Consider the following 17,471-nt stretch of genomic DNA (forward strand, 5'->3'; position numbering starts at 1 on the left):
CCCAAATGCACCGGGGAAGGTGAATCTTTGATACAGCGGCTGGCAGGTGGTGACAGCTGACTACCAGTACACCGTAATTGGCAAGCGCAAAACTTGGATGATGTCAGAAGGGAAAAAAAAAAAAAAAAAAAAAAAAAACGGAAAGGAAAGGTGCCTAACAGTAACAATTTTCTTTTTCTTGTTTTCCCTCCCTTTCTTTACGCAGTCTGAAAATCCCACATTTCGAATGTTAGATTAAGGCTCTAAGAAGAGTTGAAAACTACTAGTAATGTACCCTAACTTGGTGGGCTTCGGCGGCCACCACCAAGACAAGTCACATTCGGTGAAGAGATATTTGTTTTACTCTTTATTAGATTGTCTAAAGGAAACGGGGTAATCCAACCCCTTAATACTAGAGTCGTTACACGACTAGCAAATTAAGAGAAAGGTAGGCCCGACAAGCGGGCTCTCGGCCGTACGATTCTATCAACGCTAGGCCGAGTCGCTGTATGCGCATGATGCAACCCTCTATCACGCCACCAGCATGGTTCGCTTTACTGCGACTTCTCGTGCTGCGTAGACACGCGCTGGAGCGACACGACAAAGTCCTCCAGGGATCTCTGCTTCTGGTTGCCCTTGGGAGACTTGCCGTGCATGAGGTTGTCGAAGCCGACGCTGTCCTGGAGGATGTAGTAGAGACCACCCATGACGCAGAAGACGCCGAACGAGAAGACCCAGACACGGACAACACCGACGATCGAGGTCTGGTGGCCATCCATGAACCAGCCGAAGATGGTGAAGAGCGTGGCGATGATGTCGACAACGAGAATGGCGCCCGCCAGTTGCCACGAGGGGAGCGACGACCAGAAGGGGCCGTTGGCACTAAAATTTGAAGAATTAGCATCTCGAATGACGGCAGACACTTCTCGCCGTGCGTTTACTTACCGAGTGATGAAGATGAGCCAGTTCTCAGTAAGCGAGATCTGGAGGAAGACGACCTCGTCCATGTTACCAAAGTTTTGAACGATACCGCCATCCTCGCCCTGCGCGTACATGGTGGTGACGGTAATCCAGGTACCAATGGCTAGGACAACACCGAGCAGGACGGACATGCCCCAGAGCTTGGGCAGATTCCACTTGACAGGCGTCTTGCTGTAAGGGGCGTTATCGTAGGCGATGGCGAGCGTGGCAACATCGGCGAAAATGGCGATGAAGACGACGAGCTCGATGTCCAAGCTACGGTTCAGGATGGCAATCCATAGACCAAGGTAGATCTCAAGGTGGATCGACAGGGCGATACGGTAGACGACGTAGGCATACATGCGGTGGAAAATTTGACGCGACGTCTTGAGGGCATCAATGATGGCACCAAGACCGGGGGCAAGGAAGACGATATCGGCGGCAGAGCGGGCAGCATCCGAGGCACCCTCGACAGCAATACCAGTATCGGCCTTCTTGAGCGAGGGGGCATCGTTGACACCGTCACCAGTCATGGCAACGAGGTAGCCACGCTGCTGCAGAATCTCGACGACGTTGTACTTGTGCTGGGGGAACACCTCGGCGAAACCGTCAGCAGCCTCGACGAAGTCGTAGACCTCGGAGCCGGGCATGTCACCGCCGCCACCGAGACCAAGGCGCTCAGCGTTGTACACGTTGGTGCCGAGACCGAGTTGGCGCGAAGTCTCCCTGGCGATACCGACGGCGTCACCAGTAAGCATCTTGATGGAGAGACCCAGAGACTTGGCTTCGTTGATGGTGCGAGCAGTGTCGTGCCGCGGGGGATCGCTGCAAGGCATGATCCCGAGAATCTCCCAAGAACCCTCACCGCGCTTGCGTGCGACACCGAGCGAACGGAAACCGCGGGTGGCGAACTCGGCGACCTTGTTCTTGTAGGCCTGGTCGACCTCCTCAGGGATGGGGTGGTCCTCCTCGACCGTCTTCAGGACGAACAGCGGGGCACCCTTGACGCAGGTGATGCGCTCACCCTGGGGAGACTCGACAACGGCGGTGACCTTCTTGGAGACGGGGTCAAAGGGGTGGAACTCGAGGACGCGGTACTTGCTGAGGACGCTCTTGGCCCGAGGGTAGTACTTCAGGCTCTTGAGGAAGGCCTTGTCGATGGCATCCATGCCCTTCTTCTTGCGCGACGCAGCCAGGCAGGCAGTCAACATCAGGTCCTCGGGTTCTACGCCGGCGACCGTGTAGGGCTCAGAGAGAGAGAGCTTGTTCTTAGTGAGGGTACCAGTCTTGTCAGAGCACAGAATCTCAACACCAGCCAGGGACTCGATGGCCGAGAGCTTCTGAACAATAGCCTTCTTCTTGGCGAGGTAGGCAGCACCGACAGCCATGGTGGTTGTGACGACAGCGGGAAGACCGACGGGCACACCAATGATGGTGATGGCCAGAGTGAATTCGAGAATGAGGACAATGGGGTTGGAGCGGTAGAAGCTGGCCACCCAGACAACCAAGTTGGTGAGGATGACGAGGACGAGCAGGATAGTGCCAATGCCGTTGAGAACCTCGGTGAAGTGGCCGGTGCCAGCGCTAGCAGCGTTCACAAGGGCGGCAGCGCGACCGACGAAGGTGTTGTCACCAGTGGCAGTAATGACGAGGAAAGCCTCGCCGCGCTTGACAGCGGACGACGCATAGCAAGAGTCGCCCTTGTGCTTGTCGACTGCGAGTGATTCACCAGTGATGGCAGACTGGTCAACCTGGAGAAACGCATCGTCGGTGACGATGCGGCCATCGGCGGGGATGATGGTACCCTCCTCAACCTGTAGGATATCGCCAGGAACGACCTCGGGGGCCTCAATCTCCTTGAGGTTACCATCACGGAGAACAACAGCCTTGAGAGCGAGAGTCCTGCAACCGAGTTAGGCGACACCACTGATAAGGCAATTGGAGGGAATGAGGCTTACTTCTTCAGCTCGTCGACAATGGAACCGGCCTGGTATTCTTGGACGAAACCGACGACGGCGTTGAGGAGTAGTAGACCGCAGATCACACCGAAATCAACCCAGTCCTCGAGACCAGCAGCCACTATAGACGCAAAGCAGTTAGCGAATGGCTACACGCCGTCGACAATCAATTGGTTTGCAGCCCGAATGCCCTGAGCAGCCCAAAGCACCAGCGCTTTCAGCTGCATCCGAGAGAGCCGTTCGGCGGAACCCCCGCAATGCACCCCCACGGCGCTTGGTGGAGAAAATTGTCGCAAGGGAAGTACATACAAACAGCAGCGGCCTAGTTAACGGGTCAGCATGAAGTCAAGGCGGTAAGTGGGGAAAGTGTTTCGTTTCCGGGGCTGTGTGCCGGGACACAACAATCCTGGTGATCGACGTACCTCCATGACGAACTGAATGGGACCAACGAAGAAACCGAGGAACTTGAGAATAAGGTTCTCCTTCTCCTCCCTGCATCGCGAATTAGCGCTCGGCCGGTCCAACCCATCGGCGATGCCAAGCCAGCCCGCGCGTCTCGATGACGCAGCCCACAAACTCGGCGAGGCGCAATACGTACTTCATCTGGTTAAGGCCGTACTTCCGGCGTCTCTGGAGAACCTCCTCGGATGTAAGGCCGACGCGAGTATCAGTCTGGAGCATGTCCTCGGGGACCACACGCCCAGCACCAGGCGCAGCCTCCTCTTCCTCCTCGTACTGCACAACGAATCAGTCAGCATTGGTTAGAATGGGACGCAACTGGAAAGCGAATTTTAATTGACGACAATAGCTGGCTTAGCCACCGATTGCGCTCGGGCGCAAACAAGCAGGTTGAGAAACCTGTAGTTCGCTTGGTGCGTGCGGCGCAAATTCCAAGTCGGAATTGTGCCACAGGGATGCGAAGAGCGCGAATTGAGAGTGGGGGAGAAGGTAACTCACCATGCCATGGCCGTCGTTACTCTCGAGGTCCTCAATCAGAGCATCCATGTCCTCGTCTTCCTCTTCCTCTTCCTCCATCCTCTGCTTGGCCGGCTCGGGATGGGGTGCCTTCTCGTCAAACTTTCCGCTCTCGATGTTGGTCGACAGCGCAGGAGCGCCGGTAGTCGCGTGTTCGGCCATTGGCGCGGTTGGGTGCGGCAGATAAGCTCTGCGCGGGGCTCTGGTTGTCGACGAGGTTGGGTGCGTTCAGAAGCAAAAAAGGTTATCAATCTAACCAGCTGGGTACGGCGGTCCAAGCAAGAGTGTGCGATGCCGGGGTCGGCACGCGTTCAGGGTGCGGGTTATTAAGAGGTGCAAGATATATCTGGACGCGCCGAGATGATTGTTTTGACAACCTTGAAATGGGTGCGAGATTTGCAGGGTATGCGGGCGAGCGACCACAAACCCGGAAAGAGTAGATAGAGAGGAGAGAGTCGGACTCGAGGGAGAAAGGCGAGACCTCACGTCGAAGGGAGTTTTAAAAGGGCCTTCGGGCGTAAAAAGGAAGAGAGGAAAGTGGTTGCGAGGAAAGGTGGGTGACGGCGTGTATTTCAACGATTTGGCCCTACCGTATCCGTGCCGGCCGACGAGCCAAAAAGTCACAATCCAATTCCGTAACAGGGCACCTTCCTTGCCGACTCCAAAGCTGCCCTACCGTCGCTGGCACGGGCACAGCACGGGATTGTACGTCCAAGCGACCTCTCCTTAGCTAACAGGGTTGGCCACAGCAAGAGGGGTGGACCTCGTCTGTACCGTCTAGCGACGGTGGGAGCGAGTCGAGCATCTCCTCGCTCACTGTGTGCGCTAGCGTTCGGACTGTGCCGCGGTTCGAACTTTGGCAGCCGGTTCCAGCTCCGGCGAGAGGTCGGCCATTCTTCCGTTCTCAATTGGCACTGTCGGCGCGCGAAAGTCGATGTGACGGCAAACCCCCCCGACTCCAAGCAATTGGAGCAGCCCCCCCGGCGGTCCAATCTGTGGGGCGCCCAGACGCAGGTCGCAATCATGGGTGAGTGACCTAGACCGTGTAAGCCGGCCAGGTACTTCTACCCCACCTTTCGCTTGCCCAGCGGCCGAAGACGCCGCAAATCCCGCGGGAAGTGGTACCTCGCTGTCACTCCCCACCGATGTACCGCCCGACGAACCCAGTCTGCGGGATTTTCTGCCTGCGCCTCCGCGGTTCTTCGAACCCGCCTTTTCCAGAGCAGGAGTTGTGTTACCTGGGTACATTAAACATGAGGCGCATAAGATCCCATGACAGTGGCGCTGTGTCTTTGAAGTTTTTCTACCTCCTTTGACGCGCGGATAATACGCAGCGAGATTTAAAAATTCCCTCGGTGTAAGCTGTACCAGACTGTTCTGGCACCAATTGACAGATCACGAAGCGGTCCACCGCGATATTTCGCCGCTCAGTGGGCGGCGGAAAGCGGCAAACGTCTTCCCTGTTCGAGGTCATCGAGCTTCGATCCCTCGTCCTTGGCGACGAATACAACCGCACAGACGGCGAAGTGACAAGCTTTGAGCGTTTGGCTGTTTGTCATGGACCCCCCAGCCTGGGGGCATCCATGCAGGCAGTTGCATCGCTTTGACTGGACCAGTATCGCGAGAAACGCGATGCATTTTACCTGACTGGTTGGAATTGGCATCCTTGTCGTTAACCACAAATGTTCCGTAAAACAAGACTTGATCATCCGCGCAGTACCAGCCGAGAGAGATAGGGTGTAGAACTGTGGGCTCGGCTCCAGTCTTGTGCCTCGCTCTCGCCCTCGGCCGTCCTTCGCGCGGCACGGTTTGGTGCGGCGCTGGAACCATCCGCGCGCCTCACTGATAGCGGGTGGAGTCGGGAGGCTCGTCCACTCACCGATGGAGCGACGAGCCATTTGTTGGTCACTCAATTTGGACGGGTGATGCAGCCGGGCAAACCCGAGCGACAGACGAGCACCCCATCGCTTGCCCGCACCAGTTTAATGTTCCTTGGACGCATGGCTTGGGTTCTCACCAACCAATTGACAAAGGAAACTCGAGACTGTTCAGACATATTTGCCTCAGGTGGTCTTTTCTCCGGAACGATGGGTGCCGCCGGTCTCATTCCTCACTCGGAAGGCGGCAAGCAGGACAGACCGCCTTACTAAGGGCACGGGGAGTACTTCGTACGGAGGCAATCCCTTATGGGTCGGCTGAAGCGGAAGTGCCGAGCGCATGATCCCTCACACTACGTCATAAACTGACCGTCCTCCAGGCCCAGTGAACAGCAAAACCAGTCGCCTCAACAGAGAATCTCCGATGGAGGCGTTAAAAAAAAGGTGCATATCAGCCCGGCCTTTCCGGAGCCCGTATCACAATTGTTGCCATTTTTCAAAACTCTGGTGGCATCTTTTCCACCTTTACCAGCCATCGGTGCTCTTATTGACTGCTTCTCGATTCAGCGGCAATCAAGCCCTTGTCCCCCGCCAGGCCAAAATGTGTTCTCCCCGAGACTGCCCAGCCTTGGGGGTTCCGCCCCTCCAACCGGAATCGACCATCTGAACGCCCCCAACCTCATGCCGCTAGATGACCAGTGCCGGCCGGCTGTGGCTGCATTCCCGAGTAGCGGCATCTGTACCAAGCAACGAACAAGCAAGCTTCTGTAGATATGGTGACGATCCGAACCGCATTCCGGCGAAACACTCGGAGCCTCAAACGGAAAAAAAGCGACGACCGTGTGGAGGATGAGGAAGCGGCCCGCTGTCGGACGCTCGTTTTGGAGGTTGGGATTCACGAAATGACCTTTGCATCGGCTTGGGTGCGGCAACGCCCAGACTTATAGATTTGACCGACGCGCAGCCAGCCCGCTTGGCACCTTGGATAAGATTGTGATCCGAGCATGATGCGGGCAAACGGACGTTTTAACTGCAGCGTCTGATATCGCGCTTCGAGCCATCTGACTGGCCCATTCTCTGCATAAGCTGTTTCGATCTTCCGTCACTGCAAGCAAAGCACGCGACCCTGCTGTGTATCCCGGAGACTCCTAATATGGCAGTTGAGTTCAGGCGCTCTCCTATGCCGAGAACTGCAAGCCCGTTCCGTTCCCGATAGTAGCGATCGGGTGCCCCAGATGCTGAATCTTGGGAGGAGGACGGGATGCAGGAGATCGTCTCCAAGCATTGGCGCACATTATCCCGCAAATGGCGGTCTGGGAATAATTCTAGAATTCTTAGGCAATTGTGTCCCACCGGAAGGCCATCTTCGTCTGGGGAAGCCAACGAGAGCCGCAGGACGAGCGGTTTGCCGCGGCCAAATCATTTGCCTCAAGCTCTGGCCAGCCCCCATTGAGAGTCTGCGGGGAACTTCCTCGCACGAGAGGTCCCAATTATCTTCCCAGTGAGCCAAGAACCGCTGGGCAGAATCTTCGCTGTACATGAGACCATTCGGCCGAGCGGTTGATGATCCAACGCACGGGGCAAGCAAGACCCTGAGAACCCTGAATTAGCTTTTCGGCGCCCGTCCCAAGCTCATTTTTGTTTCGAGCACATGGCATTACCAAGAGTGGCCGATCCAAACGGCGTGGGGGCAGATTTCGCCGCGCACATGGCCCGGTCGACGGCTCATGTGGCGATCGCGCCGATGATTCCGGGCGGCGGACGCACAGATCATAGACGAAATCAAGCATGTACGTCATGTTCGGTGGCAGCCAGGGAAATGAAGGACGATCGGATCTCGGGGTGTGTTGATAATGGCGACGGCGTGGTTGGACTTTGCACGGGCCAGGCCAAGCTTTTTTATGCTGCAATAGCGGAGAAGACTGTCATAAAAGAATAAAATAAATAAAAATCCCTCTCCACGGAGTGGGGTCCATGGGCACCTGTTGGACCCTGCCAGCCTGCAATCCAGCGATGATATCGCCGGTGGTTGCCCGTTGTTCACTCGGCAACAGCTGCCACAAGGGTGAGAAATCTCATTTCATAATTTCCTCAGGAGCTCACAGGGGCCCGCTATGAGGACAACCTCGGACATTAGCATCCTCTTCAATAAAAATGCGACTGCCGGCTCGCGGCTCTTTTGTGTTCTCGCGATAAGGTAGAGAAAGCATCTTCCGACAGGTCCAACGTTATCATCACGATGAAAAGCCGTAATTTGATTGACATTTCCCTCGCAGTTTAGTTCCGAAAAATGCCAATTCGACAGCCAAGCACGGTCCAGACCCCGATTGGCTTGTCTTCCCCGCATTCCCCTCATCCCAGCCAGCCCAACAACCGAGCGAACAAGCGACGGGAGCAAGCTAAAACCAAACAAAAAAAAAGGGGGGGAGGGAGAGGAAACAGAAAAAGCGCTCGCCCGCATTCCGTTCGGTGGTGGCGTGGGGTTGCAGCTGTGACCGAGCCAAACTTGTGTTAGCCTCACCAAGCGATGAGCAATTGAATGGAGCCAACAATGTTGAAACGAACCAGTCATCGCGAGAGGATTTGGGTTTGAGGAGAAAAAAAATAAATAACCGAAGGACATCTAAACCGGAACCTCGATGGATCCGAATCCCACCGTGGGATTTTGTTTGCTTTCTTTGCCCTTCATCTACCTTCGTATCATTGCGTCTCGTCTCACCGTCTCATCCACTTTCCCTCCCGTCAGCCAGGGCGCTCATATCTTCCCCAACTAGGAAGCTCTCGAACGGCGAGACGGATTCTGATTTGCCAATCGGCCAAGGCGCTACGCTGCGCTTTGCAGCGTTCCCCGTACGGCAAGTATGCAGGTACAGTCTCCTCCCGGTCCCCGTCCGTCCGCAGGTCTTCTCCGTCTGGCTCCAGTCTGTCTCGCGCTGGTGATGCAGGAATTTAACTAGCATGCCCGGGTCCACTGCCCACCGTTTCGTTCGTGGCGTGCGACGGGCGTACGACAGCTCACCGACTCTCAGCTCCCTGCCTCTCGTTATGACGAGCCGACGTCATCTGATCTCTCGACCTCAGGTCTCAGTGTTAGCTGAGCTGTCTCTTTGGGTTAACATAACACATGTAGGGTCTATCGCTTTGCCTTGACGCGCGCAAACTGTGGGCTCGCTAGGGTCATCGCTGCTCAAGGACGTCTCCTACACTAGCCTTTCGGTGACGGTCGAACCCTACGTTCCCTAGTAAGATATTGGATACCCGATCCTGCTTGATGAAACTACAAGTTCGAGCGCCGAACGAGCGACCCTACGCCTGCGGTGGAGGCCACGTAGGCGGACGAGCAGGCGGCTGTTGCCCCTAGCACACGTATGCGTGTATGTACACATTGCTGGTAAGGTCTGCGGCCGATGAGTTCTGAATATCCTGCAAACCCCAGCCTAACACTCACGCCATTGGCTGGGATTGTGTTCATCGAAACCCACATATTCGGGATGTTGACTAGGAGATCCGCAGGAAGGCTAAGTAGATAACGTATGCACGCGCGCTCCCTCCTTGTCCCTCCTTCCTTGCCGCTGTGGACGGAAAGATCCGGCGCTGGACAACCTCCCCTTATGAAACATCACCACCAGCACCAGACCTTGGCCATCACCCTTTGGAAGTCTCGACTCGTGTCGAGACACGTGGATTATGTCAGTACAACCCAAAGAATGACGTCTACGCGCACTGTGTGTACCTTGGTCACTACTCATGACTGCCATGGAAACAATGCACAGATTCGCGCCTCTGCCGATCCCGCGCGTGAAACGTACTTTTCCAGAGCAGTTTCAAGCTACGACAAAGCAGCATGGGTCCAGTCATGCTTTTTCCAGGGACGCTTCTCGCGTCCCCCCTATGTGGCGTCGCGAGACGTATCTGGGACCGAGAACCTTGGAAGGTACCCTCAGCCGGCGGCCGGCCCGAACGGGTGGAGCCGTTTCGCTTTCTCCTCAGGTCAGGAACTATCAAAAAAAGTGGCATTTGTCGCTGATATTTTCGGAGGTTTGTCGCGTGCCGGGATCCGGGTGGTCGGGATTTGCCATGTTTGAATGGTCGATTCCGAGGGCTAAGGATCGGTGAGGCGAGGCGACGAGGGGAATTATCGGGCGGAGTTCGGGATTCGATACGTTTTTTGGGGGGGCAGCGGCGATTTTGCGGGCTGCCCCCCGGGCTGCCCCCGGGGCCGTTGGATCCAACTGTTTGTGTTTCTGCCTCCCCCGGCCACATAACCTAGAATTACGGTCACGCAGTGTTCATGATTTTAACACGGTTTGGGATGTGCCGTGTTGCCGACTTATTTCAGCAAACTGCCAAGTGGCTACCAAACCTGCGCAGAATTACTAAAAATAATGCTCGTGATTTCCGTGACGGCCCCCTATCTAGCTTGGTGGCATGGACGGGGCCATCTGGATTATCTTTTGCGCTGGTTGCGTTAGTGAGCATATGGGACTGCGGTGCATGTGTCGTGATTTTTAGGCGGCTCCGGCGGCTCCAACAGCGGCTCCAGCACGAACCCCCTTTTGTGGATTCACCGACAGTTGGACTGTCCATATCCGGTGCGTGGATATCAAGAGCCCTCATTCTTCTCGCCTTCTGTCACTCCTGCCCATCTCCCCGGCACCTACTCCTTTGCCTGATGTCTGATGCTATTCCCATGTAATTAACGGGCCTGCTTGACCCTGACAGCCCCTGCGGGCCTGGAACGGCCGTCCGATTGCAAGGGAAGACAGTGGTGAAAATGTGCGTTCCAGTAGAACCTAGAGCTCAATAGATCTAGAAATCCCGTGGGAACCAACTTTGGTAGACTTGAAGTCCAGTTGGAGCCCATTCACCCTCGCAAGCGACGTCTACGGCCTTAATGCAGTAAATACACCTTTTCTGCCAGGCCCGGGAACAGATTGCTGCAACTCCGTTTTTGGGAAAGACTACGCACCGTAGGTGCTTAGTTTGTTTGGAAGGTTGACCAACAACCGGCCAGCACTTACTTTGTGTGCCAGCAAAGCTTGCTTCGTAGCAAGGCCCAAAGGCGGCTCTTAGCTTAAGGATACCGTACAGTGTTGACGTCTAAACAATCGGCTGCAATAACTTTTACACAAATATGTGGGCATTGTGGTACCCAATAAAGCAACAGGTAACACGCCTTCTTCGGCGTCGTTTCCCCGAAGAAAATGGACGTTAAGTTGTAGCCATGTCGCCTTGGTAGTGGAAAGGGCAGTTCTGCTGTGGTGTTACCGTTCTCCAAATTTGCATTTCTGGCATGAATGAGGCCTCTGTGGTACCCAACTAGACGCCATCGGGCCCGGCAAATAGGTATGTTGTCGTAATGGCGTCTGACTAGTGGTCACCGTTTCACCAATCCCGGACGGTGGACGCAAATGTCACAAGTGACAGCATCATGGTAGAGTACCTCCTTCGCCCGGGTACCAACAATAATCGGTCTGTCAACCCGTGGGAAAAATGTGCAAACTCCGTTTGTTCCGTCGCGCGCTTTGCAGTATCACTGCCAAACCAGTAACGTATTGCAAGCGGACGGTCGAAGGGCCCGCAATGTGAACAAGAGCCTCAGCTAGCGTGGTTAGCGGGATCATGTTCGGCTATTGTTGGCAGAAACATATGGGATGCTCAAGTGCTCATTACTTCTGTGCTTCTAGCCCGGCACAAAGCATTCTGAGGATGTTACGGGTTGCTCTCATACCCCGTAACGAGAAGACAGTCGCTTGGGGCGATAGTACAGTTAAGATTCTGATCAAACACTCTAATCTATGACAGGTCGTAGAGTCCATGAGAGTGGGTGTATCCAACTGGAACTGGTCTGGCAGATCATACGATTTGACCTGGCTAGTTTAGGCTCCTCTGGTCGCCGGGACAGTTTATATCGGTCGATGAAACACCGAAGAAAATTTTGGAATTACTATACAGGCTTATCGTCGTGAGTTTCCTTTTGGTTATGGGAGTCTCTCTCACCGCCTGCTCTGTATTGTGAGGGCGTTGCGCTCTGGTATCTCAGACAACATAGCCATGTCAGTACACAAATAGGGCCTCTGATGCCCGCTCATACGCGACACTCCGGTGCGGACCTAGACGTAAGATCGGCCCTTGGTGATTTCACCGGCTCCCGATATCTCTCGTCCGGAGTTGCCCACAGCAAACTCTCCTGACTCATCTACGCCGGGTCTCAACAGCTTGTAGCCGCCATGCGACCATGTCTGGGGCCGGCACGGGGTATCCACGGAACAGGCGTAGACAGTCCCTTTGTCCATGTCCGTCTCCGTCTATTCGCTCGATTGCACTGGATACTCCCATTCTGGGGATTATACGTGATATCTTCTCCTCACCAACACATGTTTTGTCACAATGACCAAACCTTATGGTTCAATAACAAGCATACATATACAAACCAAACTCCCCATCGTTCTCCAGATCTTTCTCTAGAGACTACAATTCTCATGTAAACATCCCAACCCCCATGAGCCGGTACGAATGAGACCATCCCTCCCGCATATCCTATACCACAACACCCCCCGCTTCCATCAAGGCACGAGAAAAAGGTAGCTAAGAACAAGCCACCCATCTTCTCTACCGCAGCAGTAGCTCACTAAGCAGGAAAAAGATCCCATTAACATAACCAGTTAGCCCGCCAGGCAGGCAGCCGCAACGAGACCTCCACACTCCCTACAGTTCTGTCACTTCTATCCGTGCCGATCCCACAGTAGTACTACCACGACGAACGATGACGGGCTACTCCACTTACCAAGCTGCATTAAACTGGTCTCTCATACAAAGGTTGGGGCAATACATCATGCAAAAGACCAGCATCGCAACCACTCCGGCACCTCTGGCCACATATTAACTCGGTCCACATTGTCGGAAGCCTCCTAAGAGAACTGAGGGATGCTGGTCATTACCCAGACATCACTATCCAACGCCGACAATAGTGAATTGATAACACTCGGCCGGATACCAAAAGGGCCCAAGCGTATCGGTGATGTTGCCATGGTGATGCCTAGCTAGGTATTACGGTGGCATTATTCAGGTTTGTATTGCCAGCACTGAGAGTAAATTTCAAGGGGTGACAACATCATGACGGAGAACCCCCCTTTCCCCTGCTGGGAATCCAACTTCAGCTCGAAAGACCTGCTCCGGGGAGTATCAACGCCAGACAACTGACCTTCTCCGAGTCGGCCTCCCACAACTTCACTCACCCCCCGAGGAACACAAACGAGTTGAACCAAGAAAATCCCCGTCTATATTTACCCGTCCTTAAACAGCGCCGGGACTAGCGTTGATAGCAACTGTATAATGTAACCCTCACACCAACCCGCCCCATTGTAGATAGAGATAAGCCAGCCGGCGATTACACTTTCGTCACAAACAAGAGAAAAATATTATCGTGTAAAAGGCGTAGGATCCCGGCCGAATGCAGTCCCCGTCTTCGCGCCAGTAACGCCGCCGCTTAATGCTTAGCCGTGACCTTGTCACCCGTCAACTTCTCCACATACGTCTTCGCCCTAGATTTGGAAGGGGTCTGTTAGCGGAGATTGCTCTTATTCCCAAGATCCGGGGTTAGCTGGGAAGAGGCGTCAACGTACATGTCACCCATGGCAACCATGCACACGGTTTGCCAGACGCCCAGACCAATGCGGGGGGTCACACCGCGGTACAAGCCCTTGATGCCGTTGCTCTCGTAGATGTACTTGAACGTGTTGCCGACCGTCATCTTTTTGGGGCGGTTCGGGTCGTCCTTCTTGCTCTGCATCTCAACACGGATGACCTCGATCGGCTGATTCCATGCCGAGAGACCGCCGCCCAGGGCTGAGGCGGTAATCTTCTCCCAGGCGCTCAGCTTCTCGCCGTGTTCCTTACCGGTGACTCTGCGGATGCCCTGCTCGGCGAGCCGGCTCAAACCGAAGCGCGAGCCCCAATTGGTCATCTGGCGAATGGCGACGGCGTTAACGCCCTTGTTGATACCACGGATGCCCTCACGGCGGTAAATGTCCATGAAGGTGGCCCAGGTGCCGGGCGCCTTCTGGCCCGTGGCCGCCATCTTGTGCTTGGTGATCTCGACCGTCTTCATGCAAGTGCAGAAGCCCATGGTCGCATACGCCTGAGCAACACCGCCAGTCACGCCGCCAATGATGCCGCCGCCAAACTCGCTGGCGCCCATGCTGCGGGCATGGTACTCGGCCTCGGAGGCGACGAAGAGCAGTACGGCGCCCTTGGTCGACGCTTCGATCCAGGCCCAAGGGATCAGACCCTGGTAGACTGCGAATCGAAAGAACAGGGAGATCAGCGACCCGTTTTGGCAGACAGAGAGAAAGCACGTGAAAATTGCAAAAGCGTGAATGTAACCTACAGCCGAGAACACCACCGCGGTTCCAGATGCGGCCCAGAGCAGTCGCAAAGCCGTCCCCACGGTGAGCCGCCATAGTGGTCTTAATGACCTCCAGGGGCTGACCGAGGGTGGTAACCTCAAAGAGATTGAGGCCGGCGCCGAGCAGCAAGTTGGAGAATTTGATGGGCTTCTTCTCCAGCTTGGGCGGCTGGGAGGCCGGGACGGATGCGACAGCGGCGGACATGACGAGGCGGATGTTGCTAAAGCGGAGGGGCCCTGACCAAGGGAATAGGGTGCTTCGTCGCGGGTGGGAGGAAGAGCGTGAAGGACGTGGTTCCGGAAACGCGGGGCTGCTGATGGAGGGTTGAACGGCCGACTAGGAACGATGGATGCAACTAGCAGACAATTCGACGGCGGAACGGCGAAGTGAGTCGCACACGAGGAAGACGAAAATAACGTTTGCTAGAAGAAATCTAAGATGCACGTGTTACCGATGGACACTCTGCCATTGTGGGTTTTCGGATGTGCCCAAAGAGGGCTGTCCCGAGACGAGCTTGTGCTGATGCCTACCCGCGGTAAAGCAACCGCAGAGGGTCCACACTTACAGTTGAGACGGTCTCCGATTGCGGGTCGGGCGCAATTTACAACGGCTACTGATAAGAGGAAACTGGCGATGAGTGCGGATGGTTCGGGGAACCGAGTAAAAGCGATTCGGGTACTTTGTGATGGCTTGAAGGGGAAAAAAAAAAATTGAAGAATCGTTAGATTTGGCGCCGACAAGGCTGGGCCACCCAAACTGCTGGCAGCACGTTCTTTTTTCGTACTCTGGTGTCAAGGGGCCTAATCTCAACACACGCCAATTGGCGAACACACCCCTGCCTCAACGCCCTCCTCGGCAGCTCAACGCAAATCTGGCTGGGGCGATCCTCACGGACCGGGTTTTGGGGTAAAGATTGGAGTCCCCGGACATTCTGCATGCCGAGATAGTCGGTGCAGCCCTGGCCCGACCGACACAAGCGGCTTCCGTCACCAGAAGGAACAACTACCAAATACATATCACAGCATCAAATGCGCGATCAATCCACGTCGCAAATACTAAAACGAAAGGATTGCTCGCCTCTGCGCCGTCCATTGCGGCACCTAGGGAGCTGACAGCGCATCTCACACTCCGACCGAGCGTGGGGCGTAAAACCACACCTCAGCACACCCGGCCTCAAGGGTCCCCGATCGGGATCCGAAGTCGCATTTGCATGTGTACAACCCCCCACCACCCGTCCATTTCGTCGGCCTTGCATTGCTCACAAATGAAACTTTTGGTCCCTTGCCTGCGTCCCAAGGCCCGGAATACGGAATCTGTATCGTACAATCGCAATGGATAGCCATCCGCCCAGTCTATCATCACCGCCCCGGGCTTTTGAAACCGCTAGATATCCCATCCATTCTATACTAAATGACCGTAAAACGAACCTTTCGCGCCGTGCCCAACTACCTAACCCTAGAGCGCAATGCGCTTAAAATTACAACTTCTTGCAGATCTCGATCCACTTCTGAGTCGAGAAGCTCTTGGGCCTTAAGTGACATGTCAGCGAACACCGTCATGGCGTCTGTGTGACCTTGGCGCATATGTGGCTTACCTCTCGATCGGAGCACCGACGGCACGGTCAATGATCAGCTGGGGCAGAACACCAATGGCGCGCGAGACACCGAAGAGGACAGTGTAGTAGTTGGCCTCAGTCAGGCCATAGTACTGCAGGAGAACACCAGAGTGGGCATCGACATTGGGGAAGGGGTTCTTGGTCTTGCCGTGCTCGGTAAGCACCTTGGGGGCGATCTTGTAGACTTGGCTGACGAGCTTGAACATGGGGTCCTCGGGCATGTACTCTGCAACATGCTGTTAGCACAAATCTGTCACGGGCTTGGAGTGAGCAACGCGGGAATCTCGACTTACCTTGAGCGAACTTGCGCTGGGCCATGTAGCGGGGGTCAGTCTTGCGCAGGACGGCATGGCCGTAGCCGGGAACGACACGGCCAGCGTTGAGAGTATCCCACAGGTACTTGGTGATGGCCTCGTCGCTGAGGTCATCGCCAATGACCTTCTTCATCTCGGTGAGCCAGTTCAGCACCTCCTGGTTAGCCAGGCCGTGCAGGGGCCCGGCAAGGCCGTTCAGGCCAGCGGCCAGGGAGAGGAAGGGAGAGCTGAGGGCGCTGCCGACCAGGTGTGTGGTGTGGGCGCTGACGTTGCCACCCTCATGGTCGGTGTGGATGGTGAGGTAGAGACGGAGGAGCTCGACAAAGTCAGCGTTGTTGCCGAAGCCGAGCTGGTTGGCAAAGTTGAACGAGTAGTCCTTGTCCTTCTGGACCGCAGCGACCTTGCCACCCTTGAAGACGTTCTGGTAGATGCGAGCGGCAATGGTGGGGAGCTTGGCAATGAGGTCCATTGAGTCCTCAAAAGTGTAGCCCCAGTAGTCCTTCTTGTGGACGCCTTTGGCGTAGGCGCGGGCGAAAGAGGACGTCTGCTCGAGAGCCGTGACGGCCATGGAGAACTGGGCCATGGGGTGGAGGTCGGTAGGGCAGCGGTCGATCAGCTCCTCGACGAACTTGGGGATCTCAGCCCGGGCAGCCCAGTCGGCCGAGAGATCGCGAACTTGCTGCTCGGTGGGGACCTCGCCGGTAAGGAGAAGCCAGAAGAGACCTTCAGGCAGAGGCTCCTTGCCGCCAGGCGCCTTGGGGAGAAGCTCCTGGCATTCCGGAATCGTCTTGCCGCGGAATCGGATACCCTCCTCAGCGTCAAGGACAGATCCCTCCCACACCAGGCACTTAATGCCACGAGCGCCGCCATATACTTGGTCGAGCGTTACCTTGTCGACGACCTTGGAGCCGTGCTCCCTAGTTAGCGACGGCGAGTTAGCGGGATGGACACGATTAGATCAACTTGACAAGGGAATCGCACTTTCTGAGGGCCTTGATCTCCTCAATCTTCTCGGGCAGGAGCTCGGCGAAGCGTTCCTTCAGCGTCTGCGACAGAATTGCACGGTCAATGGATGATGTCAGGCTGCAGATCGCGGTCCGGAAGCCGCCGTACCTGGGACTTGGAGGAGTAGCATCTTGCGGCCGTGAAGGCAGTGTTTCTGGAGGCGAAAGAGGATGCCTTCAACGAGGCCCTCAGGGCCGAGGAGGCTAGGCGCATAGCTGGAGCCATGGTTGGGGATCTGGTGAGCTGGATGGGGAGTGGTGAGGTGGTGGAGGAAAAGCGGAAGGAAAAAAAAGTTTCGGGCGATCAAGACGGCCGAGCTAGTAAAAAAGGCGCAGTTGGGGACGGGAATTGGCGGGCTGCCGGAGACATGGGGGCCACAG

The 17,471-nt window shown here is 55.6% G+C and overlaps 3 protein-coding genes across 3 annotated transcripts; all 3 read right to left on the bottom strand.

The window, feature by feature from the left end:
* Positions 1 to 533: 533 nt before the first annotated feature.
* PMA1 (plasma membrane H+-ATPase) lies at positions 534 to 4,034 on the bottom strand (the record flags this gene model as incomplete). The annotated part of the gene is made up of 7 exons (XM_071058635.1): positions 534 to 861; positions 925 to 2,841; positions 2,898 to 3,018; positions 3,207 to 3,219; positions 3,320 to 3,389; positions 3,496 to 3,632; positions 3,855 to 4,034. The coding sequence occupies 7 exons, from the start codon at positions 4,032 to 4,034 to the stop codon at positions 534 to 536; spliced, it is 2,766 nt and encodes a 921-aa protein (XP_070914736.1).
* Positions 4,035 to 13,238: 9,204 nt separating this feature from the next.
* On the bottom strand, positions 13,239 to 14,361 carry YHM2 (Mitochondrial DNA replication protein yhm2; the record flags this gene model as incomplete). Its single annotated transcript, XM_071058636.1, has 3 exons — positions 13,239 to 13,293; positions 13,375 to 14,047; positions 14,139 to 14,361. 3 exons carry the CDS (start codon positions 14,359 to 14,361, stop codon positions 13,239 to 13,241), a joined length of 951 nt encoding a protein of 316 aa, XP_070914737.1.
* A 1,273-nt stretch (positions 14,362 to 15,634) lies between these two features.
* CIT1 (citrate (Si)-synthase) lies at positions 15,635 to 17,316 on the bottom strand (the record flags this gene model as incomplete). The annotated part of the gene is made up of 5 exons (XM_071058637.1): positions 15,635 to 15,686; positions 15,752 to 15,998; positions 16,066 to 17,003; positions 17,068 to 17,132; positions 17,200 to 17,316. The coding sequence occupies 5 exons, from the start codon at positions 17,314 to 17,316 to the stop codon at positions 15,635 to 15,637; spliced, it is 1,419 nt and encodes a 472-aa protein (XP_070914738.1).
* Positions 17,317 to 17,471: the final 155 nt, after the last annotated feature.

The sequence above is a fragment of the Madurella fahalii genome, assembly GCF_045866475.1.
Source record: "Madurella fahalii IFM 68171 DNA, scaffold_2, whole genome shotgun sequence".
NCBI classification, from domain to species: domain Eukaryota; kingdom Fungi; phylum Ascomycota; class Sordariomycetes; order Sordariales; genus Madurella; species Madurella fahalii.